The sequence below is a fragment of the Mesoplodon densirostris genome, chromosome 3, assembly GCF_025265405.1.
Source record: "Mesoplodon densirostris isolate mMesDen1 chromosome 3, mMesDen1 primary haplotype, whole genome shotgun sequence".
Lineage (NCBI taxonomy): Eukaryota > Metazoa > Chordata > Mammalia > Artiodactyla > Ziphiidae > Mesoplodon > Mesoplodon densirostris.
This window is the reverse complement of record NC_082663.1, coordinates 129,625,162-129,651,308: the sequence shown is the minus strand read 5'-3', so window position 1 is coordinate 129,651,308 and position 26,147 is coordinate 129,625,162. Positions and strand designations below refer to the sequence as shown.

General features: G+C 53.9%; 1 protein-coding gene across 5 annotated transcripts in view; it reads right to left on the bottom strand.

Moving 5' to 3' along the window:
- SYNPO (synaptopodin) overlaps window positions 1-26,147 on the bottom strand; it is a 54,045-nt gene that overhangs the window by 16,167 nt on the left and 11,731 nt on the right. Inside the window, exons 2-3 of one of the 5 annotated variants that reach the window (XM_060093658.1) lie at window positions 24,621-24,726; window positions 20,423-21,077 (exon numbers count right to left, since the gene is read on the bottom strand). In XM_060093658.1, the coding sequence (XP_059949641.1) occupies window positions 20,423-20,819 (397 nt within the window). In that variant the 5' untranslated portion in view covers window positions 20,820-21,077; window positions 24,621-24,726. Of the gene's footprint in view, window positions 1-172; window positions 266-1,330; window positions 1,399-14,930; window positions 14,988-20,422; window positions 21,078-24,620; window positions 24,727-26,147 lie in introns of those variants that run through there. The other 4 variants (XM_060093659.1, XM_060093657.1, XM_060093661.1 and 1 more) reach the window with 4 other exon arrangements.

The window sequence follows — 26,147 nt, the reverse complement described above, 5'->3', positions numbered from 1 at the left end:
GAAGTGAAGAGCCCCAGACCTAGCTCCAGCCTGGCCACCAACCGGCCGGCAGAAGTCATGGCATGCTTCTCCCTTAATGCCCAGGGGGAACTGAGACCAGAGAAGGATGCTGTATGCCCTAAGTCACACACCCCAAACCATAAAGGCACCTCTGGGTGCTCGCTTTACTCACTCCGGCTGGGTCCTTCCTGCAGCCCAGCTTCCCTCTGGGTGCTGAGCCGGCCTTGCTTCTCAAAGCCTCCGCGAAAGGCAGCCAATCGACTAGCTGACAAAGAGGAAAATCCCACGTTGACGGCAACGCGGAGGAGCTGGATATGACTTCTCTCCTCCACAGATGACTCAGCCTAGCTCTTTATCAGGAAAACCGATTTCGCAACAGCCTTTTAAATGGTCTCTCCGCCCCCAGTCTCTCCCCCAACAATCTACCCACCCCACGCTGCCAGATCCATCTTCCTCCTGCCTGGCTCCACTCGTGTCGGGCCTCTCTCCTCCTCTCCAGGACATGGGGGATCAAGCAGCAAGTCCTCATCCTGGCATTCAGGGTCCCTGATGTCAGGGTCTGCCCGAGAGCTCGCTCACCTGCTCCCTGCGCCCTCAGCAACCGTCAGAGGGAGTCCAGCAGCTCGTGGTGACACACCTACCCTGCGAGTTCCAGCCTCTGCTGTGGGTTTGCGCAGACCCTTCCACCCGGAACCCGTCTCTGTCTCCTATCCTTTCTACACGCTCAATCCCCAGATCATCAGTGTTTTATCTGCACCGCTTAATAACCTTATCACTTGGCATATTATTTGTTTTAGTCAGAGTTTTCGCCAGGGCATGCTTACCACATGCCCCATGCCAGGCCCTGACTTCATTAACAGCAGCCAGGAGGTCAGCAGTCCCCTCGTCTCCATGTTAGAGGAGAAACGGGCTCAGAGAGGTGAAGTGACTTAGGTGGTACAGCTAGCCAGAGGCAGAGCTGGGATTCAAACCCAGGGTGGCCCAGCACCCAGCCCAGGACCCATCACATGGGCCATGCTGCCTCCTCCCAACATCTTGCTTTGCAGCAATCAGGGTCTGGGTCTTATTTTCCCCCAGAAAGTGCAAGAGCCAGGGGAGAGGGGCCTCAACTGCTTCTGCCTTGTCCCCTACACCTTCCCCGGGGGCTTGGAGAAAGGATGAAGTCAACGAGGATGACAACAGCCAACACATGAGGAGCTCCAGATGCTGCCAAGCTAAGGGTTTAGCATATATTTTCTCACTGAATCCTCACAGCAACTCATAAAGGAGGCCCCCTTACCTCTGTTTTATTGATGAGGAAAAACGAGACCCAGAGAATTAGCCAACTCACCCCAGGTCTTACAGCCAGCAAGGGACAGGCAGAGCAGAGCTGGAGCGGGGAGTCTGACTGATCCCAAGCCTGGGCCCCTCCTTCTGAAGAGCTCTGCCCACAAAGCACACTCACTTTCCCCACCTACTGTCCCAGGCCCAGCCCAACGGCCACTTCCTCCAGGAAGCTTTCAACAATCCATCCAGACTCCTCGATCAGTGCTCTTTCCCTACTCGACCTGGCCCAGGGGCCTCGGAGCAGGAGCAGGGCATGGAGGAAACAACAGGTTGAGAAAGCTCAGGAACCAAGGCCCAAGGGGAAGGAGGCTGGGACTGGCCCAACTCCTGGTATCTCCCTGACAGGGGTTCGGGATCATGCAGGGCAGGGTGGGTGGGCTAAGTCGAGGGCTCCCAGGTCAGGTCGGCATGGGTGTTGGCTAGCAGGTATCCCTGTAGGCCACAGGCACTGCTCACTGCTGGCTGATGAGGGCCCTGCTATGCGGTCCTCCTCTCCCAAAGGCCAGGAGCCACCACCTTCCTCCTGCCTGCTCTACTAGCCTAAACACTAATCTACAGTTAGATTTTCAGGGACTTGGAAACGGTGACCCAGAGAGAGGCAGGCTCAGTTCCAGGTGCACAACAAACTGGAAGGGGCTGGTTCACAGGGACCCAAGCTCAGACCCAGGCTCCCACCTCCCCCAGTCCAGCCCTGGTAAGCCAGGCCTCCCCCCGACCCCCAAGCCCTCTCCTGCTGCATCAGCCTCCATCATCCCAGCCCTGGGAGCCTTGAGAGTACAGAAAGGACTACCACACCCTACCCTTCCAGAGAAAACACTTAATCCAGGAGATGTAAAGGTGGTGAGCCAGGGCGGGAGAGAGAGAATTTCCCCTAAACTATGCCTCTGCCAGGAGCAGGGCTGAGCCTAGTCTATCTCAGGGTCCCCAGCACCCAGCCCAAGGCCCTCGACAAAGATACAGCCCTTCCTCTTGGCCCTGTGGCAGCCTGGGGCCGGAGTTGGTCCCATTCTCTCTGAATTCCCCAGACTCAGCAGAGGCCGTCACCCAGGAGGATTTCACTAAGTGTTGACTAAACAAATGACTGAAGGGTGAGCAATCCCACAGTCCAAATCTACCTTCACATTTTACTCCACCATTCACCCCAGGAGACAAATTCTCGATTTGTCCAGATCCCAGAGTCATGGAGATTCTAGGTCAGAGATCTAGAGGGTGGTTCCTTGAGGAAGGGGAGAGAGGAAGGAGGGAGGTAGCAACATGCCTTTGGGTGAAGAGGGAGATGAAACCTCAAATGGCAGTGTGAGATCCAAGAGGCAGAATATTGCATTGAGTGCCAGGAGAATATAGAGCTTAAGAGAGAGATAAATGAGGATGAAGAAATCTGGGAAGTCTTCCTGGAGGAGGCGGCATATGCCCTAGGTCTTGAAAGCTGGAGACGTGGAAGCATTTCAAGCAATGGGACAGCCCAGTGGAGGCTGGAAGGCTCAAGGTGGACCCCACCCCATCCCCTACCCACCTCCACTCACACCTCCAGTCAAGACAGCTGGAGAGGAAGGCACCTAGGACAGAGGAACGTCCACCACTGGGCCTGCCCAGAGGCTAAGGGCGACTGGGGTGGTCCAGTTAGAGGTCCAAGGGAGCTATGTACATGGGAAGGCGCATGCCTAGAGCCCAGAAGCACCGTGGTATCTGCCCTGGGCCTCCGGGTGGGTTACATAACCGCCCCACCGGGGCCACAGATTCAGCCGGGACCCTCCTCCGCCTCCACCTCCCCAGCCATCTGTCTCTGCTGCTTCCCTCTCATAGAAGAGGCCGCTGCACTGCCCAAAGCAAGGCCAGCGCCCTGTGGTAAATTCCCCACATTCCTTCCTCACAGAAAAATAAATAACGGGGAGAAAAAATGCTGGAGGAATGATAATGACGGCCCCAGCACGCTGCAGTCCCAGCTCGCCTCCCCACCCTGTAGAGCAGAACCTATCCTGGGCTGGGGCGGGGATGGGGACGCTGCTGCTTCTCCCTGAGGCATCCTCACTGCCAGGCCCTGGGATAGACAAGCCGCCCGCAGCCCCTCACCCCTCCCCCAGGCCTGTCAACCCTCTTTTGTTCTCAGGGTCACTCGTATCTGCTGACGAAGGTGCTGGGAAAGGTGCTGAGAATCTTTCGGTTGTGGCAGGCGACCACTGAGGGCAAATTTGCCAGAGGCTGGGCGCCCTTCACTTTTACTACTCAGGTTGCTGTTTACTGAGCGCTTCTTATGTTCCAGGCATAATTACCATTATTTCATTATGTTTTGTTTTATCTTTGCAAGCTGTAAAGTACTGTCATACCCATTTTACAGATGAGGAAACTGAGGCTCGGAAAGGTTTTATGATTCACGAAGGTAGTTTAGCCAGTGAGTGGTCTACCCTCTCCACTCCTGCCTCTTACTCCCATATCTATTCAGCCTGCCTGCCCTCCCCCAGACAGCCCTCCTTTATCAAATCCAACCAGAGGTGCAGCCTGTTCCCTTCCCACGTCCTGCTCAACAAAGCATCCTGTGCGGGCTACCTTTAGTAAGTCACCTCACCTCTGAGTCTCAACTTCCTCATCAGTAAACCAGGAATGATTATAGCTGTTTTGCAGAGTCACTGCTGAGCAAATGAGATGCACAAATTATTTCTATAGCATAAAACACTGTGCACACCTGAGTGGGATTTAACTTCAGCATTTTGCACAAACCTACCTTTGTATAACTGTACCAGGCTAGGGCGCTGTCTGTCTCCCTCCCTTCTCCAGCCCTCTTTGGGGCTGGTCTCCCTCTTCTGCTCATAGTCAGGCACAGCCCAACCTTCCCCTCCCCCTCCAGCATCCTCTCAGCAAGGGAACCCCAGTGTCAACCTCTAGCTAACTGTGCTGTAACAGGAGAGAACCAGGTTTGAATCCCAGGTCTGCCTCTTACTGGATGTGAGCGCCCAGGCCTCCTTGGATGGCCCCAGACCCAAGATTCCTGGGAGGGAAGATATGGCCGAGACTCCCACCACTCAGTACACAGTCCTGCAACCAGGAGGGTGCTGTGGTCCTGAGTGGGCAGGAGGCTACCGACCCTGCCAGCCCCTCATGCCATTCGCCGGTTACCAGGCATGTGTGGCTCCCCTCCAGCTGGAGGAGTCTCCAGTCAGAGGAGAGGCTGAAACATCCAGCCTCACCCTCCCCTTGTCCCTCAAACTGCAAAAGGAAAGCAGGCTGGAGGTCAGGGAATTTGGTTCCAGTCTGTTCTGTCACAATATGGGTGAGATGCTGGACTAGTTCCTAACCCTCTTTGAGTTTCAGTTTGTCCATATGTTTGTTTCAGAGAAGGGATTGGCCTGGACCAGTGGCTCCTAGAGTGTGGTGCCCCCACACCTCTAGTGGGAGCAAAAGGATTTACGTGGTACCCTGATACTTAATAACATCTTACTAGTTATGTAATTTTCACATGTGTATTAGAAAAGGAGGATAATAAATCCATCAAAGGTATACTACTGCTTAGGGGGAGGTAAAAGTGGATATTTCAGCAACAAAAGTTAGACAATTTAAAGAAAACAAGTATAGGTGGTGTATGAACTCATTCATTCAACTGATATTCATTGCACACCAACTAAGGGCCAGGCACTGTTCATAGCCATGAAGAGAAACAGATAAAGCCCTGCTTGCATTCTAGCACGGGAGCCAAATAATAAATAAGACTATTTCTATAATCTTATTATCTTATCTTATTATATTATATATCTATAATCTTATTCTATTACTTCTATAATAAATTCTATAGAATTTACCATCTGACTTACAACTAAGTCAGATGGTAAATTCTATAGAGAAAAATAAAGCAGGGGTGGGAGATACACAGACTGCCCAGGGTGGGGAGTGGTGTGCAAAGGTGAATAAGGTAATCAAAGGAGGCATCACTGAGAAGTCACATCAGAGTGAAGAAGTGGAGAAGGTGAGGGAGTGAGGCTTGTGCAGTTCTAGGGGAAGAAAGACGAGGCAGAGGGAACAGCTAGTGCTAAGGTCCCTAGGCAGGCTCGCACCTGGCAGGTTGAGGATGGTGCACGTAATGTGGAGGTGGGACATGAATAAGGAAACCAGGCTCTCTAGTGGTCTTTCTAGTGGCCTGCAGGGTCTCAGGGATCCCCTGCATTGCAACCATTTGTGCTTGTGTGCACATGCACACACACACCCTGCAACACACACATTCTGGACAGCTCCCTCATGCTGGTGAGAGCCTAGCCAGCAATAGTATATCTTCCTCTGCACACACACCCACACACAAAGGTGCTCTTTGCGTGTGCACCCACAGAGGGGGAAGAACCTGCACACCAGTGTGTGCACACATAGCACCCGTCGGTATGCATGTGGAGACACACAGGTACTCAGGTGGCAGACTGACACAGATGCACGTGCAGCAGGTACACACCTTATGGGCGGACATGTGTCTCCCTCCTGCCAGCCTGCCCCGTCTCTGAGTTACCAGACCACCCTTGCCTGGAGGGCAAGTGTCCCGATGGCGTGGTTTCAAATTCACTTCTCCACATCTCTGCACCTCAGTCATGGTTTCCCATTTCCAGGGCTACATTAAAACCGGCCACCTGATGCTCAAATGTCCCAAGGGATCATGTTGCTGTGGAGAATGTCCCCTTTTCTACCCCTACTGCAGTTAAACAGAAAAGCCATGTAAAATGCCTAGCACAGCAGTGTAAGCAGGATCACCACTACTGGCATCATTGCTCATCACAGTCATCCCTGGCTTCATGCCTTTAGGGTGCTCAGGGGGCAGCTGATGAGTAGAAGGAAAAGGCCAGACTGGGAGCTTCAGGCCTGGGTTTTAGTCGCAACCTGGTCTCCAACACATTGCGAGGCCTCAGGCAAGTCCTGTCCCCTCTCTGGCCCAGATCGGAAACCTGTGGGTGCGACAGAATTTCTCGGGGAGTGTGTCCAACATGCCAGATTCCTGGGCTCCTCCCTAGACCCAGGACCACAGAATATGCACATTAACAGTCTCCCTGAGGGGTTCTGAAGCACAGCTAGGTTGGGGACCCAGTGGGCTTTAGAGCTCATGATTTTATAAATGTGTTTGTAAGTAAATGAACATATAGGGAAATGCTTGGAACATAGTCTGGCAAATAGACCCACGTCAACAAAAAATAAGTTTGAGAAAATATATTTACATAAGGAATTATATGTAGTACTCATACACCATCCTTGAACATGCACACACTTACAGTTTTCCTAGCAGCTTCACATCCGTCAGAGAAAGAAGTAGAGAAGGGATTGTGATGCTATTTTAAAGACTAGAAAACTGAGGCAGAGAAAGGTCAGGGGGCCTGGCCAGAATCTCACAGAACACAGGTCTTTGGCTCCCAGCCAGAGTCCCTGGCTCAGCTTCTTTAGATGTGCCACCTCGGGGCCTTGTCACCTCATCCCATAACGTTTTATCCACCCAGCCCACAGTGGGCATTGTGTACACAGCAAACATAGTCCTTCCACTCCAGGTGCACTGACTTCTCCAGTCACTTGGGGTTCACTGGCAATGGGACAACCTCAGCCAGTTAATTTCCTTCCAGCTGAAACGCCCTTCTCACTGGATAGGGCAGGGGGTTCCCAAAGCCCTAATGCTCCGTGCTACCATTTGATCTGGAATGGTGTTTCTGTTCCAGCCAACCTGAGTCCAGACCTCACCTGAGCAAATCTCTACCTTGTATATGCTAGGCCTCAGTTTCCTCCTCTGCGAAGGGGTCTCCTAATTCCTATCCTTCAGGGTGATTGTGAGGATAAGGTCTTCTGTGCGAAGTACCCAGCATCTCGCCTGGCACACACGCTTCTGCAATGCTGGAGCACCACTAACTTGCAGGCTAAAGTGTGAGCTCCTGGAAGACAGGAACCCACACAGCGGTCATCAGGGCACCCACACCTACCACGTGTCGTATGCTTGATTAATATGCACTCGAATGGATGAGAAATGAGATATCATCTCGAACTTCTTCCTGATCCCAGCTCATCATTGTCTTTCCTGACCCATTTCCCAGCGTGGGGGCTGGATGCACAGAGCAGAGATGCTCGGGGCCAGAGGGATGGGTCACGGGTCCTGGGAAGACACTGATGAAGGCCGCTGGGGAGGGCCGTGCTCTGGGAGACCTGAGTGCAATGCTGTTGACTCAGAGGCATAAATAATGCACTAGCACATTCTCTGCTCGCCGTCCTGTCATGCTAAGAATAGCACCGGCTACCCTTTCAGGGATTTCTCAGGGAAGAGAGGAGGGCACCGAGATGGGGACAAGCAAGAAAAGGCATCGCTAGACTGTGGACCATCAAGCGCCCTTTCTTCAAGCCCACCTTTCCAAACCCATCAAACTGAGGACCCTGGAGGTCTGAGCTGAAAGGGCTCCTGGGGGCACCTGGTCAGGAGAGGCCTGAGGAGATGGGGCACCACCCATCCTCGCCCACTGGGACTGTTTCTTTTCCTCCTTCCTTCTGATGACCATCCCAATAAAGCCCATGCCCCTAGCCCATACCCCACGATCACCACCCCCAATCATGTGATGAACAGAGTGGGTGGTTCCCTTCTTAATGTGTTTTCATCTGTAAGACTTTGGAGAGAGAAGAAGATTCTATAGCTTTTAATTTAACAATTTTTTTAAGTTTAAAAATGACCGACTTAGTGCCTCTCTTACTTTAATGTACATAGTAATTACTCAGGGTTGTTGTTAAATTGCAGATTCTGATTCAGGAGGTCTGGGGTGCGGCCTCAGAGTCTGCATTTCTAAGAAGCTTCTGGATGATGCTGATATTGCATACATGATTGCCATACAATGAGTACAGAAAAACTAGAGTATTTCCCTATAAACTAGATGGAGAAACCGAGGCCCAGAAAGGAAAAGGGATGTGCCCAAAAGCATACAGCAGAGCTAGGCTCAGAACACAGGCCTCCTGAATCCTCCTAGGGCTTGGTCCTAGAGGCTTTGGGGTTGAATGGAGGTGCCTGGAGTGGGACAGGGGACAGACAGCAGTTTCAGGCAGCAGGAGTTGGCCGGGGGGGCAGGCCTTCATTCAGCCAAAAGCTGAACCTCCTGGGGTCCACAGGCTCCCACAAGGCATAAAAGGAAGTAAGAATCCACCTGAACAGAGGCACTCAGCTGAAGTCACTGCAGCCTCCCGCTCAAGATCATGCCCTCATCAGCTTGCATTTGAGGCCTGAGGGGCTGGTACCCTCCTGGAAGGCAGGATGAAACAGGGGGCTATTAAAGTGCAAACAAGATCCAGGCAGAGGAAGATGAGGTCTGAGCACTCTGCATTCAGTCATACTGAGAAGTGGCTGGGGGAGTGCGTGGGGGGCGCCCACTGCACTATCAGGATGGCCATCGGAAGGAAAGCAGAAAAGAAAGGAGGCAAGATCAGCCTCTAAGACCAACACTAGGAACAGCTCCTCCTTCCTAGGCTTGGCCTCAAACCCCTTTGCAGGCTCCAGGCCCTGCATGACTAGCCCCACTGCCCCTCCATGCCATGTTGCAGCTCCCCTCATGGTGTTTGCCCTCCCTACACGCCAGCCACGCTGGCCTTCCTTCGAGTGCTCAGACAGGAACCAAGCACTTCGCACCTCAGGGCCTTTGCACTGGCTGCTGCTTTTGCCTAGAACCCTTTCCTCCCATACCCCTCAGTTGTCCCTTTCTGGCCGTACTTCTCATCCTTCAGGTATGTTTACAGGTCTCAGGGAGGGTGCGCCTATCCTGAGAGGTCACATTCCTCTGCCATAGCACCCTCTACCTCTCCTCCAAACTCTCATGAGATTTGTAATTCCATCATCATTTATTTTAGTGTCAGTCTGCTCTGCCCCATGGTAAGGAGGCCCCGCAGGGCAGGGACCTTTGCTATCATTTCTCTGCTATGTTCCTGCCCCCGTGCCTAGGCCATAGCTGGGCTCAGTAAACATTTCCTGACTGAATGAGGGAATAAATGAATAAAAACAGTGCTGACATCTACCTCCATGGTTCCCAGTGACCTCGCTCACCCTAGAGAAGTTGTAAAGGACCAGGACTTGCAAGATTATGTGGGTCTAACCCTCTGCTCTGCTACGCTCCAGCTGAGTGGACTTCATAGGTCATATCACCTCGCTGAATGGGGAGCGCTGTTTGTCGGGTCTAAATGAGAGGTAGAATCTGGGAAAGGCTCTGAAAGCTAGAAAGAGCTTTAACTGGTAGCTCTACTCATCCGTGTTTGAGGCCCAGAGAGGGAAAGGGCCTCATTCAAGGCCACACAGCCAGTGTGTGGTGACGCCAGACCGCCCCCCCCCACCGTGGCACAGCTTAAAGCCAACAGGCCCACCCAGGCTCAGTGAGGGCACCATCTGGCTGGAGGCGGGGCAGGGGTGGAGGAGGAGAGGAGAGGAGGTGGCTGGGAGCATCCAGCCTCAGGCCCAGAGCCAGGGTTGGGGTGGGCGGGGCCCCCAGCAGGAGCCCTGAGTGGGGCCTGGCAGCTGGGCATAGGGGAGCCAACTGGCTCAAGCTGGGTGGTGGCAGGCCTGTTCCGCATGCGCGTGACCGTCTATTTTTTAATCAGCACCCTCCCCATCCCCCAACTTCATGTGCCCTCCTAAAGGGTACATATTAGGAATCATGTCCTGGCTGAGACCAGGGGCCACCTTGGAGATTGGTGGGAGGGTCCCCAAGTCCCATATCTTCACGAAGCCCACAAGTCCTAAGCAGCCCAGAAGGCAGTACAGGAGACTCAGGGAGCCTGTGTGGGCTTGGGCCTGTCCCTGGACTCTCTGACCTCAGTTTACCCTGTCTGTACAGTGAAGAGAGTCATGCCAGACTCCATGGCAGTTTATTACAGCTCAGGCTCTTGGGACCCACTCAAGCTTCACGACAGTAATGACGCTCACTTGTCAGGCCCTGGCAGAGCCTCCTTTGCCCACAGCATTCCCAGGGCACACATGATCCTCCCTGACCTACCCCCAGGGGATGAGGGGAGAAGACAAGAGGCTGAGCTGGCTCAAGGGTCAACCTCAGAACCCCAGACCCCAGACCCAGTGAGGCTCCCCCTTCCAGCACCTGAGGGGCAGAGATGATGAGGATCAAAAGGGAAAGAGGTGTGTTATTAAGCACATGGCTTGGCCCCTCTGAGCCTCTGGCACTCCGCCTAAGGCAGGAGAGACCATGTTGTGCAGGAGTTAAGCACATGGGCTTTGAGTCCAGACTGCCTAGGTTTGAACCTGGCCAGTTACCAGCTGTGTGATCTTGGGAAGCTCACTTAACCTCTCTGTGCCTCAGTTTCCCACTTGTAAAATGTTGAGAATAACAGGACTTACTTCATAGAGTTGGTGACATGTAAAGAACTTAAAACACCCTGGCACATAGTAAGTTACCATAAATGTTAACTATTTATCAAGAACTTTGGCTTTTACCTATCGAACACTCTTCTTCGTCTCCGAAAGATTTTATTCCAGAGGATTACATGCAAGGGTCTGACGTCAGCCCACTCTCCGTCTCTGAGGCTCATCCAGCCTGCCCCTTCCTGAGCCACCCTGCTGACCACCCTTCCTGCCAGCCCAGTGGCTTTCGCGTCTGTCGAGCTCTTTCACACTCACGATCCCCTTATATCCTTCTTAGTCCATTTCATAGTAGCTCAGAACCAAAGCCTGAGCCCCAGAGGAAGCCAATGATTTGTCCAAGACCACCAGCTTGTTGGCTAAGGCTGGAGGTTCAAGTATCCATTCCTGAAGCTCGATCCAGGCCTTTTTCCACCATACTGTGCCCATCCTCCCACTATCAAACCTGTTCCTGGCTAAACGTCAAAAAGTAACATATACTGAGATATGAGTCTTCAGCGAGTGTCCCTCTTCTCCAGGGCTTGCTATTTTAACAGAGATCAAAACATTACAATACGATTTAATAGGTAATAGTTATTTTGATCATCTCATTTAATTTTCAGAACAACAGAACAAGGTAGCGTCTGTTATTGTTTCTATTTTATAGATGAGGAAACAAACGCCTAGAGAGGTTATATAACACACTCAAGATCTCCCAGCAAGCTGGGGAGAGAATCCAGGGGTCCAACCACAGGATCTGTGTATTAGGCATGCAGGAAACAGCTAGCACAGGAGTAGACCGAATTTTGCTTCACCTGCAGCAGCCCTGGGAGGCTGGACAGGGAAGGGTAGGGTAGGGTAGGGTAGGGTAGGGTCAACACAGCACTATACTATACTGCCTCACTGAATGGAAAAGATGAAGCTAGGATGATGGAATTTCAGGCAGCGGCCAGTTGGTAAAGATTTCATTTCGGAGAGAGAGGGCTTTTGTGAGCCTCTGGAATTACAGGGCCTGGAGGCTGTCCCCACATTGACTTCTCCTCTGGCCACACTGGGTAGCGATTGAGCCACAGTGTCCAGGGACAGTTCACAAAGGACTCTGAGCTCACACACACACACAGGCCTGGTAGAGCCCAGCTGCCCCTGTGACCGGATCACAGGCCTGGGTCCTTTGGGTGGACAGCCTGAAGCCCTGAGGGATGAAGGCATTTTCATAACCTATAGCCAATGCTCACCCCACTCCCTGCCCCCAGCTCTTAGTTTAGACCCTTCACCAGCCTCTGAAACATGCTTTCTCCCAACCAAATCCCTCCCATTCTTCTAGACCCAAGTTCTGGACGTGCCAACTCCACAAAGGCAGCCATGACCACACCTTCGAATAACATTCAGGGTGCTGATCCAATGTCACCTCCAGAGAGAGGCCTTCCCTAACCACCAAGACAAAGAACCCCTCTAAGTGCTCTTCATCTTAGCAACGTGGCTTTTTGTTTGTTTGTTTTTCATGCTACTTTTATCTATCTGAAACTATCTTGCTGATTTCTTTGCTTCCCTTTTTCTTGTCTAGTTCCCCAATTAAAAAGCAATCTTGAGGGCAGGGACGAGTCTATCTTGTTCACTATTGTAACCCCAGTGCCTAAGGATCCACGCACCCCATTGCTAGACAGGGACACTGAGGTCCCTAGAGGGCAAGGGATTCACCCAAGGTCATACAGCAAGCAAATGGCAGAGGTCGGCCTAGCACCTGCAACTCTGCACTACGGCCCAGGGCACTTGGCTTGTCCCCATCCCCACCCAGGTTGACCCTCTGTTGGCCTATCTTGTCCCCGTCTTCACACTACAGTGGGGCCAGAGCCTGCCAGTCCTTGACAACAGTGTCCCTCTACTGCCCCAGGGGCCTTCAGTGCCCCAATCTGGGCAGCCCAGCCTGCTTCCCGCTCTGTCCCTCCCTTCCTGGCATCAGCATCTCCGATGAGCTCATGTCTGGAAGCCTGGGAGCTGCCCTGAAGGAAAAGGTGCCTCCCAGTTCGGGCCCCTAGGCCTGGAGGTGTGTTCAGCCTTGTGGGATAGCAGCCCTGGCCAGTGGAGAAAGTGTGATGACCCCTGCCCAGCCCAGCGCCGTGCAGTGGGCTCAGGGAGACACGTGTCATCCAGGGAGATAGAGCGCGACTAGGGGTAGAGAGGAGACGGAGAAAAGGCTCCTCCTGTGCTTCTCCCATCTCTCCAGGTGCTCCTCTGCCACACTGGCCCCTCCTGCTTGTCAAGGAGCTGCTCTGTCCCAAGGAAAGGGGGCTCTGTTGCCTTCTCCTCACAGAACTACCCTGGGCAAATCTCTTCCCCTCCCCGGCCTCAGTCTCCCCAACTCTAAAATGGGGAGATTAGATAAAATGCTGACTGCAGAGGCTAGGGATCAGTCGGGAACCAGGCCCTGAATGCCACAGGATTTTTTTCTTTTTGCTTTATAATTATTTTTTTACCTTAGGGGAAAGGCAACAGATAACAAGGGAGGGAAGGAGTTAAAAGGCCTTATTTTAATAATGTACATGCTGATTCCAACCACAGTTTAATTTAGGTACCAGTCTGGGGGTGGGGAGGTGGGGGAGCCGTTTCAAGGCCTGCAAAGTGGCGATGGGTAGCCAAGATGGCATAGCAGCAAACAGTTTGCTTTTGGGAAGTTCTCTGAATCTCAAACCAGAATGATCCTAGTCCATTCCCCTCGTTGTACAGATAGGAGAGAGAGGAAGAGGAACCAACCCAAGATCCCACAGGGAGACAGAGGCAGGTGTTCCCCCACCTCCCAAGCAAACAAAGTATTTTCGCCTCCCTTGAGGTCCCATTCCACTGCCTGAGATAACACAGCAAAGCACTGGGAGGAGGAGGAGGTCATCAGTTTGTCTGTGGTGCTGTCCCCCAACACAGGGTGGGGGCCAGGCCTGGGGGTGGTGACAGTCAGGCTGGCACCAGCAAGGCTTCCAGCCCCCTACCCCAGCATACCCTAGTCCCTCTGATCAGCAACCTATCTCATCCTAATCATGCAACATGACAGGGCTGGGGCAACCTCCGACCGCCGCTACAGCCACTACCAGCGCTGCTATCTCCAACGCAGTTAGCCCCTCAGGGGCCACCCGCCCACCCTCTCACTGGGAGCCAGAGAGGGCAGGAGGCTTGCCCCAAGATCACAGAGCAAGGTGGTTTACTCCAGTGCCACCTGCCACTCAGGGTAGGACGGGGACGGGGGCGCATGCTGCTTCCCAACTGGCTCTTGTCTCTGTGAACAACCCAGGCATGGAACACGGGAGGTCCTGTCCCCATCCAGAGTTAGCCTATAACTTGGGGTGGAGGTAGGGAGGAGGGAGACCCTTTCTCCCGAGTTCTCAGAAAGGTCCTGTCCGGGCTCTGGATGGAGCCCCCTGATTCCACGGTGTAGTGGTTAGATAGGAGCCCCGCCCTTCACCTCTAGGGCCTCCGCGCTCACCTTGGCAGACTGGGCAAACTGTGAGAATGCGGTGTAGAGCCCTTAGGACAGTTCCCCCTCTCCCCCATAGGCACTCAGGAAAGGCCTCGATTTCCCCAGGTGGGGCTCGCGCCGGTGTTCCCCGCGGTCTGCGGGTTCCGCGTCCTGCGTGCCTCGCCCGCACAGCCGGACCCGGGCGCCCCGCCCGCGGGAAGGGGTGAGGGCCCGGGCCCAGCACACGCCGTTCCCGCTGCCCCACAGGCGCCCATGTTGGTCAACCACCGGCAGAACCCAACCCGCCACTTCCCGGAGTCAAGCCGTTCCCCCCTTCCCCAGAGCGGGCGGGGGGCGCAGACCTCCGGCTGTCGCCCACCCGCCAGCCCGCGGCTGCCCCGGCCGCGATCTGCTTGCGGGCTGGGGCTCGAGGGCTGGAGCTCCCACGCAGTCCGGCTTCGGGGCGTGCTGCTGAGCTGCCGCGGAGCTTCGAGATTTCCCCAGGTCCCCGCCTCCACCCCACCGTACAGGTAGGGAAACTGAGGCCCAGAGTGTAGCAGCGACTCGGCCAAGGTCACCCTGCGTGTGGGGACTGGAGCCCAGGCGTGCCACCTCCACATGGGCGGCGCCTAGACCGGCACAGGTGGGAAGGGGCGAGGCTCGCTCGGCACCGGCACCCCTGCCCGGCCGGCGCCCCTCACTCACCTCCAGCCTCCGCGCGCGGTCCCTGAGCTCACCGGCGCCGCCACCTCCGCGCACCTGGCCACGTCCGTCAGCGCGCCCCGCCCCGATCGAGACCCCCGCCGACCCCCCGCCCCCCCGCGCCGGGCGCCCCCTCCGAACCTCCGCCACAGCCCACTCCACCGCCTAGCAGGCTGCTCCGGGACCGGGAGCCGGGAGGGCTGGGCGGGCTGGCGAGCCACGCTCCTGCCTCCCGCTCCCCGGGGCCCTAGCGCCGCCCTTCCCGCCCGCCCCGCCCAGCCCTCGGAGGTGCGACTCCCTCCGCCACGGGCTAGGCTTCCCGTCTCCCCTCGGGTCCCCTCTATCTCCCTCTTTCCTCTCCCTGGCCTCACTCTCTGCTGCCGGATTGTCTGTCTCTCTGTTTCCTCCCCAATTTTTGTGTCTCTCGATGGGTCCCTGAATCCTTCTGCTTTCTATTTCACTCAGTTTCTTCATGTCGCTCCCATCTATTTCATGCCCCCCTCTTTCCTCTATCCTTCCCACTAACCCCATTTTAAGTCTGTCTTTGTGAGTCCCCATAACTGACACCACCTCCCATCTCCCCAGCCCATTTCCTTTCAGACCCAGATGCAGTACCCTCATAGGCCCGTCCTCTCCCTTCTCAGCCCCAGTAACTAGAATAACTGTCTAGGACTTAGGCAGGTAGGACTGCCTAAGTAGGCCTTGGCAAATGGAGGTTGAGGAAGGTTGTCACCTCCCAGGCAGTCTGGGGCCATCCACTGTCTTAACTAGTGGGCCAGCAACAACAAGGGCAGTGCCTTTCAGAGCCCCATGGCAAGGGTCATTGTGCATCAGAATCTACTGGGGATGCTGTGAAAAGTCAAGGTTTCCACAATCAGGTGCCCCCTCCCAGTGGTGGAGGGGCTAGCAATGGGCTTGGAAACTGGGCTGATAAGAAGCACCTTTCATGCCCCCAACAATTCTGAAACAAAGCACGTGGAAAAACGTTGTCCTGGGTTTTCACCGAAGTTTCCCTGGGTTCCAAGTACCCCACCCCTTTAACCAGGGTGGTTCCACTTTTGTGTCCTTTATATCAAGGTTCTGTGTTTAGATTTCTGCTAGAGGAAGTTGGAAATGTGCTGATGTAAGCCTACTCACCCAAGGTTCTGTGAAATGCAGAGGTGCAAGTGGCCTGGTTTTGAGATGTCCCCTGTCCCCAGTGGGTGGGCTTAGAGTGCATGGGGTCAGGTGACAGAAGGGACAAACCCTCTCTGGCTGCTGACCCTCTGCTTGGCTTCATGGCTTCAGAGAATCCCTCTGACCCGGTGGCTGCTCTTGTGCTGGGGCTACCCCAGGTGACAGTGGGGGGATGGAGGTGGGCACTGAAGGGGTCCTGGGGATTGGCATCAGGCAGGGTATTGCCTGCTCTGTGAGTGCACGTGCTATAGCCCAGCCTGTGAGAAACCAGGAAACAAACCGTGTGGGAGAGAGAAAGAGAGAGAGAGAGGGAGGGAGGCTAGGATTACTGTGTGGGTGGGTATGAAAGTGAAAGAGATGGGGGAAAGGAAGGACAGAAAGTGGTTCGGTCTGTATGTGGGTATGTGACAGTGGGTGTGCAGAGTGGATACGCCTGTAGGAGAGAGTGTGTGCATGCAAGAGAGACTGCACAGTGTAGGTGTGTGAGCAAAAGAAAATGGAGAAAGGAACATAATTTTAACCTGTATCTAAGGGAAGGAATATGTGTGCTTGTATGTTTTCAGGTGGGACTGCTATGTATGCAAATCTGACACGTGCGTCCACATGTGAAAGTTAAGCATGCATGGGTGAGGGGGGGGCGTCTGTGGGAGGGTGTGTGCCAATGTCTACCCCATGCATGGGTGTGTTGGTGTCTGAGAGCATGCATGTGTGTGCATGTGTGTGCAGTTGTGAATATATACACATGAGCATTTGCATAAGAACATGGTGTGTAGACATCACTGTACATACACATGTGTTTGTAGGGAGTGTGGGCGAGTATGTGTGGGTACATGTGTGAGGTCTATGAGAACCTGTGAGCCCTGCTCCTACACCGTCACCCTTATTAGAGTCACCGTGGTTGGGGAGGGGAGGGAGAGTGGGCAGCACCTTGCCTCTCTGTCTGCCCTCTTTTCCACGGGCCTGAAGAACAGGGGCCTTGTCCTTGGCCCAGGGATCAGCTCTCATCATGGGCGCTGACTCCTCTGCCTCCACAAGATAGACATGGCCAGGGGCAGGGCTCCTCTGACAACCCAGATCCACACCCCCCATCTCCACCCCAAAGGCTTGGAACAGTGTCCACTGGAGTTGGAAAGGTCTCCAAATTCTCCAGATAACCTGGACCTCCAGAACAATGGCCTGGAGAGGAGGGGCTGGATTGGCAGTGGATCCCAGGTCTCCCTGAGTGTCTCCAAGGAGGAAGGGGTATGGCTTGTCCACCATCCCTCAGAGTCTGAACAACCTTTCCCCAGCCCCAGGTGGGTGGAAGAACACTGCCTGCTGCCTTGTCTCCATGGAGACAAGGCAGCACAGAGGGTGGCTGAAAGCATGGGCCAGACCTCCCAGGGTTCAAATCTCAGCTCCTCCACCCGCTGGCCTGATACTTTGACAAGTCACCTAAACTTGTTATGCCTTAGTTTCCTCATCTGTCAAACAGATAAGAAAGTTATGAACTTCAGAGGGTTGTTTAGAGGATGAAAAGAAATAACCCATGCAAAGCATTTAACACAGGGCCTGACAGCTGAATTGAGGGGCAGAAACCCTGGGTTCCAGCTATAGCTTTGCCACCAGCTTACTGTGTGACCTTGGACAATTCACTTGCCATCTCTGGACTTAGGAATCTCCACAAGATTATCTATAGAATAATCTCAATAAGCCCTGCCAGTTATGACCAGCTGAGACTCTGTGGGAAGTACAGCGTGGGTCTCTCTTGGTGAGCTATGGACTAACCAGCGCTGATGAGGGGCCCTATGGGACACTTTCCTTCCCACGTATCTTCTCTCAAGTTGGCAGCAGCTGATAGCAGGAAACTTGAGCTGCAGGCTGCTGCCCACCTCATCTCTTTGCACCCCCTGACCCTCCAGCCTGCCAAGGACCCCATTCTGCTCTGCTCAGCTTGTACTCAGGCCTTAGCAAAATGTCCCTGGAACCCACCCACCCCAAGTGGTGGATACCCAAGGCAGAAGATGCCGTGACCCATAGTTAAAACTGTCAGGGAGCACTCAAGAGAGGCAGGTATAATTGCGGAAGGATGGGTGTAACTGTCTGAAGATGCTTATAATCCTTTGGCAGTAATGGGAGGAAGTTTTAAAAGGACGCCCTAATCCGCTAATAACCTGGCAGCCACAGGCCTCTTCCCTCCAGATCTCTGCGTAGAGAGAAGGGACTCTGGCCACTCCCTTTCTCAAGGGAGCAGAAAGGCCAGTGTAGGCTCTGACCCAAGACCACCCGGGTTTCTACTCTCTCCCAAGACCCAGCTTCCTTTCTGCCTCCACTTCTGAGAAGTCTCCCCTCCCCACTCCATCCTCCTGAGGTTACTCCTACCTCTTCTCTCCCTAGAACTGTTCAGGACAGAACTAGATAACCATCTGGCTAGATGTTAAAGAGAGGAATGAACCAGACTGTGAGCAAGAAGAACAAGACCATAGTCTCAGCTCCAGCACTGACTGTGACCTTGGGCAAGGGACATAAGTTTCTGAACCTCAGTTGCCTCACCTGTACAATGGGGACAATAATAGCTGCCTTGAAAGGCTAGAGTAAGATCAACAAGAATGAGATACCATGAAATGGGCCAGCTGTGTGTGAGAAGCCAACAGGAGTCGGTACTGGTAGTTTCTCCATATATGGTCTCTTCCCCTCAAGGGTGTCAGCATACAACTCTCACCCGTGTAGATCCAGAGCACAGTGGTAGCCAAGAGCAAAGCCCCACATTCAAAACACTGTGATTGAATCATGGCTTTGCAGCTTGCTAGCCATGAGTCTTGGACAAGTCACTTATATTCTCTGAGCCTCAGTCTTCTCTTCTGTATAATGGAGATAGTAACAGTATGTCCCTTATGGGGATTGTTATGTGATTAAATGAAGTGATATGTGCAAAGCTCTTAGCACAGTGGACTTGGCACATGAGGGCTCAACAAATAATAGCTCTTGTATTGTTGCACTGACGATGATCATTTTAGTTGTTATCAACATCCCTTACATGCTTATCTAGATTACCCTGTAACCTCCCCATAGCTCTATGAGGTAGATAGGGCTCATATTTTTATTTTATTTTCACAGATGAAGAAACTGGGAAGGGATTCTGGGGGGCTTGGCTAGTTGCATCAGGTCCAGAACCAGCACCCATGTCTCCTGACCCCCAGCCATGGTCTGTGAGAGGGAAGGGAGCAGGTCCTGAGGCTTCTGGCTCTAGGGGACCTGGATTTGCGTCGACTCTGGTGTGGAGGCCTGTCTCCAAGTTCAAGGCTGCTGGATCCTCCTGGGATCCTCCTCCTACCTACCCCAAATGCACTGAAGGCCCCTCCTTGTTCCTGCCTGGCTCCCTATGTGACCCAAGCCTGGGGGCCATGGGGGTGGGGAATGGTGCCCGTGGGGGGTGGTCAGAGCCTGGAGAGAATTATTTCAGAGAAGGGAGTGGGTGGGAGGCTGGTGAGATGCCAGGCTGGGTGTCGGCGACGCCTGCACAGAAATGAAGTGCTCCTTCAGTTTCCTGACGCACAAGCCCTCCCAGACCTGTGTCCCCTGCACGCCCTGCGCCCCCGGGATCTGCTGGCAGCGGCTCCTGCCTGAGCGAGCATGGCCCGGCTTATGTCCTCCCCATCTGGACCCACTTCAGCGTTGCCACGGACCCAGCAGTGGAGGTGATTCAGTGTGGGTTTCCCTGTCCCGCCCTGCTCTGCCGACTCTTGCCGCCTGTGGGAAATTGATCTTCCTTCCTTCCTTCCTTCTGTGCCATGCATACCGAGCTCTCCACTACACAATGTCATTGGGTCATCACTGCAGCCCAGGTGACGTGCCTCTGTCGCCTCTAACAGATGGGAAACCGAGGCCTGGATGAGGAATGTGGGCTCGGCTCATCCACCGACAGGCCGAGTGACCTGGAGCAGTCTCTTCCTCACTCTGGGCCTCAGTTTTCCCACGAGTAAAATTAGGAGGTCGGTTTAGATCAAAGGCTCAGTCTGTACCTCAAAAGCACCATGAGGGCAGGGACCACATCTGTTTCGCCCCGTGCTGCATCCCCAGCACCCGCAAGTAGGTGGCACTTAGTATGTTCAGCAAGGTGGTCCTGCCCCATCAGTTGCTCAGACTCTAAGGTCATTTGTTACCACGAATGATGAAAGGGCAGACAAGAGTGAGCTATGGGCTTTTTTTAGCCAAGCATGATAACGTGGCTTTCTCTCGCTGCCTTCTCACGTGCCCTCTTTGGCAGAGAAAAGAGTGGACTTAGATGTGGTACAGCTGGAATGACATGGATGGCACAGCCTCCCCTGTCTCTCCACAGCTGTTAATCTGGGCAGGCCCGTGGGACTCTGATGGCCTCTTGTGTACCATGGGAAAATATGGTCAGGAGTGCCTGTGTTAAGGACCTTTGGTGTCCCCCATGACTCTGGCAGTCCAGGGGAAAAGGGCCATGAGCTTACCTGGTTTCTGGGCAACGCTGGGACCAGGACTGGGGCTGAGGCTGGCTGTCATCACCTGCTGGGCCTTCACCGTGTCCCAGTCCTGGCTGGCTCTGTTGTCATGCTGGGAACCCCTTCGTGCCTCCCTGGAGCAGCTGGGTGACTGGATGCCCCGGGCTCTGGGAAGCTGTGGTGCCCCTTGGGTGGCTCTGCAGGCGTTGTCCTCACTCCTTCTGGCCACTTCATTTTCCTCCAAGTCCGTGAGCCCCGCCTCTCCCTGTAGGCCCTCCTCGCCGCCGCTATCCTCGGCCTCCAAGGCCAGACACCTGTAGCTCCCGTCAGGAAGCCCAAATGTGCAGGGCGAGGACTTGCCTTCGCTGGGCCCCAGGGGCGGGGGTGGGAGGTGAGGGCCCAGCATGGTGCTGCCTCTCCTCAGGGACACAGAGAAGCTGGTGCCTGGGTTGAGGCCAGGACTGGAGGCTCCCGAATAAGCCCTGGTCTCTGCTCTCCTCGGGGCCTTCTCTGGCTCTCTGCAGCCCTGCCTTCCTCAGCCAACTCACAGAGCTGGAATGGGGTCCAACTGTTAGACTTCCTGGACTGGGTGGGTGGTGGACCACCAAGCCCTCCTCCTTAACCCGTTTCTCGTCTGTGAGGCCTCCCCTTCAAGATGATCTATCTGCAGAGGGAGAAAAGAAACAGTGCATGAGACGGTTCTCTGTGTGTTCCAGGCTGAGTCTCTGAGTCCACTTTAGGGGAACCCTGAGAACTGAACTGACTGGGGTTTGGGGTACGGGTCTCATGTGTCCATAGGAAAGTCCCAAGCTTCAGTCATTCGACATCCCAAATTTTTGCCCCAATTTTTGCCATATCCTTATGCCACTTACACTTTATTTGCTTAATATCTTTCCGTAAATCAACGTTAAATAACTTACTTCTATTACTTTAGACTTATCTTAAGCAATAATTTCAGAGAAACCACAAATATGTTGTGCTAAGTCATCTTCTCCCTTAATACACATTAAATAAATACCTAGTCATTTAGAAATATTTATCTGGGCACCTCCTAGAAAAATTCTCTCATGTGTCACCAAAGGTACATATGCCCCAAGGAATCACAGCAATGGTGGTGCAGAGGGTGCAAGACTGGGGCCAGGACCCCCTGAGGAGGCTGTGCACCAAGGGATGTGGTGCAGTGATATGCTTACATGCCCAGGCTTTGAGCTAGAATCCCACCTCTGCCACCTGTGTGGCAGGCAACAAGTCCCATGACCTTTGTGAACCTCAGCTTCCCCATCTGTAAAATGGGAACTGTAATATTTCCATCATAGTGTTGCAACGAGGATTAAGTGGGAAAATGCATGCAGAGGACTTAGGACAGATTCTGAGACATAACTTAATACATGTTGACTATTCTTTCATTCCACCAAAAACTTTTGAGCTCCTGTTTACATTTTAGACACCATAAAATGTACTGGGGCTACAGTGGGACTAAAGAAGACATGGTACTCTGGCTTGTGAAGCCTTCAAATCTGGTGGGGAGAGCTGAGAATGACAACAGGGACAATAATAATAATAGTATGATTATTTAGAAATGTTAAAAACGATGGCAATCCAGGAGAGACGGGATGGAGTCTTTCTATAGGGATGCGCGGAGGGGATGGATGGGAGAGAAACTTGGGTGGAAAAATTGGCTGGGCGGGGAGGCAGATGGAGAGTGGGTGTGAAGGAAGAGGGAGGAGGCTAGGATGCAGCCCAGTTCGTCACTCTGGTGACAGCGTGATTTCGTTAATAGAGATCAGGAATAAATGGTTAGGAGCAGGTGTTCAGGGGAGCAGGGAGATGAGTTTGATTTGGGATTTCCGGGGGAGATGAGCATGGTCAGCTCCCCAGGGAGGCCTGAAGAGCAGGGGAGAGTTCCAGGTTGGAGACAAAGTTTTAAAAATCATTTGTGGAGGCCCCAGGCAGAGGTGGGCAAGATGCCCCAGGATGGGCAGGTAGAGCTTAAGTCAGGGTCAGTGACCAATTGCACTCGGGAGGAAACCTTGAAGTTTATAGATATTGGTTAACAGATCTTGGATTCCACCACTGCTTAGCTGTGTGAACTCTGGAGAATCTGAACTCTCTGAATGTCACTTATCCTGTTATAAAACAGAAAGAGAAGAATCCCCCCACCTCCTACTGGCTGCCCCATGGGCGGTGAGAATTCTGAGAATTGTGAAAGACTGTGGATGTTGGCGACCTCAGGGCCTGGGTTGACCTCTGCTGCTGTGGTACCTGGAGGCCATGCCTCCGCCCCCAGGCAGGGTCAGGCACCCCCCACCCCAGTAGGCTCCTATGAGGGAGGTACTGTTATTATCCCATTTCGGAGGTGGGGAAATTGAGGATCAGAGAGGTGAAGTGACTTCTGGCTTAAGTCACACAGCTAGTAAGCGATAAGGCTGGTCTCTGAACCCAGCTCTGGCACCTCGACCATGATGGTAGACACAGAGAAGAGAGGCTCCAGGGCCTCATTCATCTCCAGATTCCTTCTCACTCTCCAGCTGCTGCCAGATTTCTGCCATTAGAGTTTCAAAGAATCTTAGAATCTCACGAAGGGCCGGTAGAATTCTGAAGAGACCTAGCTGGCTGTTTGACCTTGGGCAGGGGCCTTCTGCACTCGAGTCGGTTTGCCCAAAGGCACCACGGTGGGCTTGAGCCAGATGATGCTGGAGGGTCCAGCCAGCCCTGGCATTGCAGGATGCCATGATTCTAAGCCTTTGGAGCCCTCCATCGCCACCGCCACCCGCCCCACCATGGAGCCAGATGGCAGGAGGCAGGAGGCAGGAGTGGGTGTGGGGGGCAGGGCTCCCCGGGACGCCCCACAGGGCCTCGCCTCACTCTATGCCTGCTTCTGTTTTGCTGTATTTGACGGTGGCCACGGTTTCCAGGAAAGAAGACAGAGGCGGAAAAGTTAACTTTCCGCCACCCACACAAATATTTTTGGCCGGCGTTGTCTTCGCACTGCCAAGCCGGGAGGGAGGAGTTGGCAGGGGCGCTCCAATTCAAGTCTCCCTCCCAAAGAGGGAAGGCTCCCAGCCCAGCTGGGGGGTCTGGGCAGGCCCCATTGTGGGCCCAAACCCTGGAACACCCACCCTGCTCAGAAGCCCGGGGCAGGGGCGGGGGTGTCAGGACCCGGAGCAGTAATGGCAGCTGCCACTTACTGAGCATCTGCTGGTGCTTGACCAAGGCTTTGACCTAACGCTCCTGTGGGACAGCCACGTGAGTGCTGTCTACAGATGAGGAAACTGAGGCACGGAGAGAGAAATTCTGCATCCAGGGTCACAGGGGGCTGAGTGGTAGAGCTGCTGGGCCCCGTGCTCTTACCCGCACGCTCAGTGGCTGCAGACTTGACTCCAGAGAGCCCGCACAGCCCCTGAGGTTGCGTGCTCAGACACAGCACACCTGTCTGTGTGGGCACGGCTCCACCGTGGGCAGGAGAGAGCCTGCTCCGGCCTCCGCAGAAACGGGAGGGGGAGCCCTCTAATACCAGCTTCCCCAAATCCACAGCCCTCCTCTGGCCACAGGCCCAAGGTTCCAGGCCATCCAGCCTCAGCTGATAGGGCTGACAGAGTCCAGCAAACCCACTGTGCTCATCTCAGAGAGGGGAGCTCTGAGCCCAGAACAGGGAAGGGGTCACCCAGGTTGTACAGAAGGTTCAGACACAGGCCTGGCATTAGAGCCCAGGTGTCAAGACACCTGCCTCCAGCCTCTCGCAAAGCCCTGCTCCCTCCTGAGCGGTCAGCCTCCTGTCCTCCCTCCCCTCGCCTCCCATGAATCCAAGCAGGGCCCCCAGGACCAGAGGCCTAGCTGAGCATCAGATCTCTACAGCCCCTGTCCGTGCAGCTCTGAGGGTCTGCCGAGATCTCCAAAGGCTCCTTCAGTGGTTGGCTTCTGCCATGAGTGGGCCCAGGGGACGTGGCCTTGGGAGCCTCACGTCCCTATGTGGTGGAGGAAGGGCACTGGCTTTGGAATCAGATCTGGGTTTGAATTCTGACTCCTCTGTTCAGTGGTTGCCCGACTCTGGGCAAGTCTCTCTGTCTTTGTGAGCTTCAGTTTCCCCTTCTGTAAAACAGATTAAAACAGAGCCTACTTCACAGGGTTGTTGAGGGATTAACTGAAAAATACAGGCTCGTTCCTTTACTTGGCAGGGGATGAGGGAGCATGGCTGGGGGCTGCTCACCTATGGGTCTCTGGGGATGCTCGGCTCACAGGCCAGGTGAACATAAAGCACAGTCTGGCCTGCCCTGATTCTTCATCGTCTTCAGTGCCCTCAGCCTGCTTTGCAGCTGCAGAGGAAATAAAGGGAGTGAGGAATGCTGAGGATCAGGGCTTAAGTAGACACATTGCAGGGTCAGGCATGGGGTCCTAGTTTTGACTTTCCCCCTGACTCATTGAGTCAGTGCTGGGGAAATCACAGGATCTGATTCTGTAAGGGGGAGACTAGAGTAGGCAGAGAGGGGATAAGCAGCCCAGGAAGCTTAAACCCTTATTCCTCCGAGGGCCTCCCTACCTGGCCTCCCTCCCTGTCTCCATCCTCTACAGGATCTGGTCCATTCTTCTAAAGTGTACCTCTGAGTGTGTTGCTCAGCTGCTCAGGAACCCTCCGTGGCTCCCCATCGCTCATGGAATAAAGAAAAGTTGCCAACAAAGGGAAATGCAGATTCAAAGGCAGATCTTATGATTCTTGGCTGAGGGGAAGGAAGGAGGGCTTCCTGGGGATGATGGATGGTGTTTCAGTTGAATCTGAAGGATCTGGGCAGGAAGTGTTTGACATTCTGATGAATGGAGGGTACTCCATCCCTCAAGGCCCAGTGGAGGCAAAAGGGCAGGACCATTTGAGGATGAATCTGGAGAACCACAAGGGCCTGGATAGGCTGAGGCTAGAGCACGTATGGCAGGGCAGGGGGAGGTGAGGCTGGGAGAGAAGGTGGCCAGATTGTGACAGGCTTCAGCTGCCTGCACTCTCTCCTGCTGGCTTGAGAGGTAATGTAGAGGGTAGCCCTATAGGGCTGCGGGAGCCATGGCAAGGCCACAGCAGAAGGTGGAGGCTGAAACAAGGGCTGGCGTGCAGACACCTTTGTGGGAGGAGCCTTTTGAAGTGATTTCCTCAGCACTGGGCACAGTGCCAGGCACGTAATCACAATGACAAGGGTGATGGCTGAAGTTTACGAAGTGTTTACTACATCGGGTGATACTCCAGACACTTAGTGTACATTGACTCGTGTTATCCTCCTCATCACAACCTTATAAGGAAGATACTATTATTATCCCCATTTTACAGATAAGGAAATTGAACTTATGTGACTTGCCAAGCTCACACAGCTAGTGAATGGCTGAGTCGGGCGTCATATCCTGATAGTCCAGCTCCAAATATCCCTCTTATCCGTAGGCTGTACTGCCTTAATAGTTTAAGTAGTTACTAAATGAATGAATGAATGAATGAATGAGGAGGAAGAATGGAAAGATGGGAGGATGGGAGGATGGAAGGGAGAGAGGGGAAGATTATCTGCAATGCTTGGTACACTGCCTGGCACATAGGAGTCACTAAACAAATATTTATCAAGTGGAATAATGGACTTGGAGTAACTGAGGGACTAACTGTATGTAGAGCCTAGGGACAAAATTGGAGTCACTCTGGGGAAAGGGGTGACCCAGAACTGGTCCAGATGGCTCAGGGTGCACCTACCCACCCCACCCCTGTCTGGCA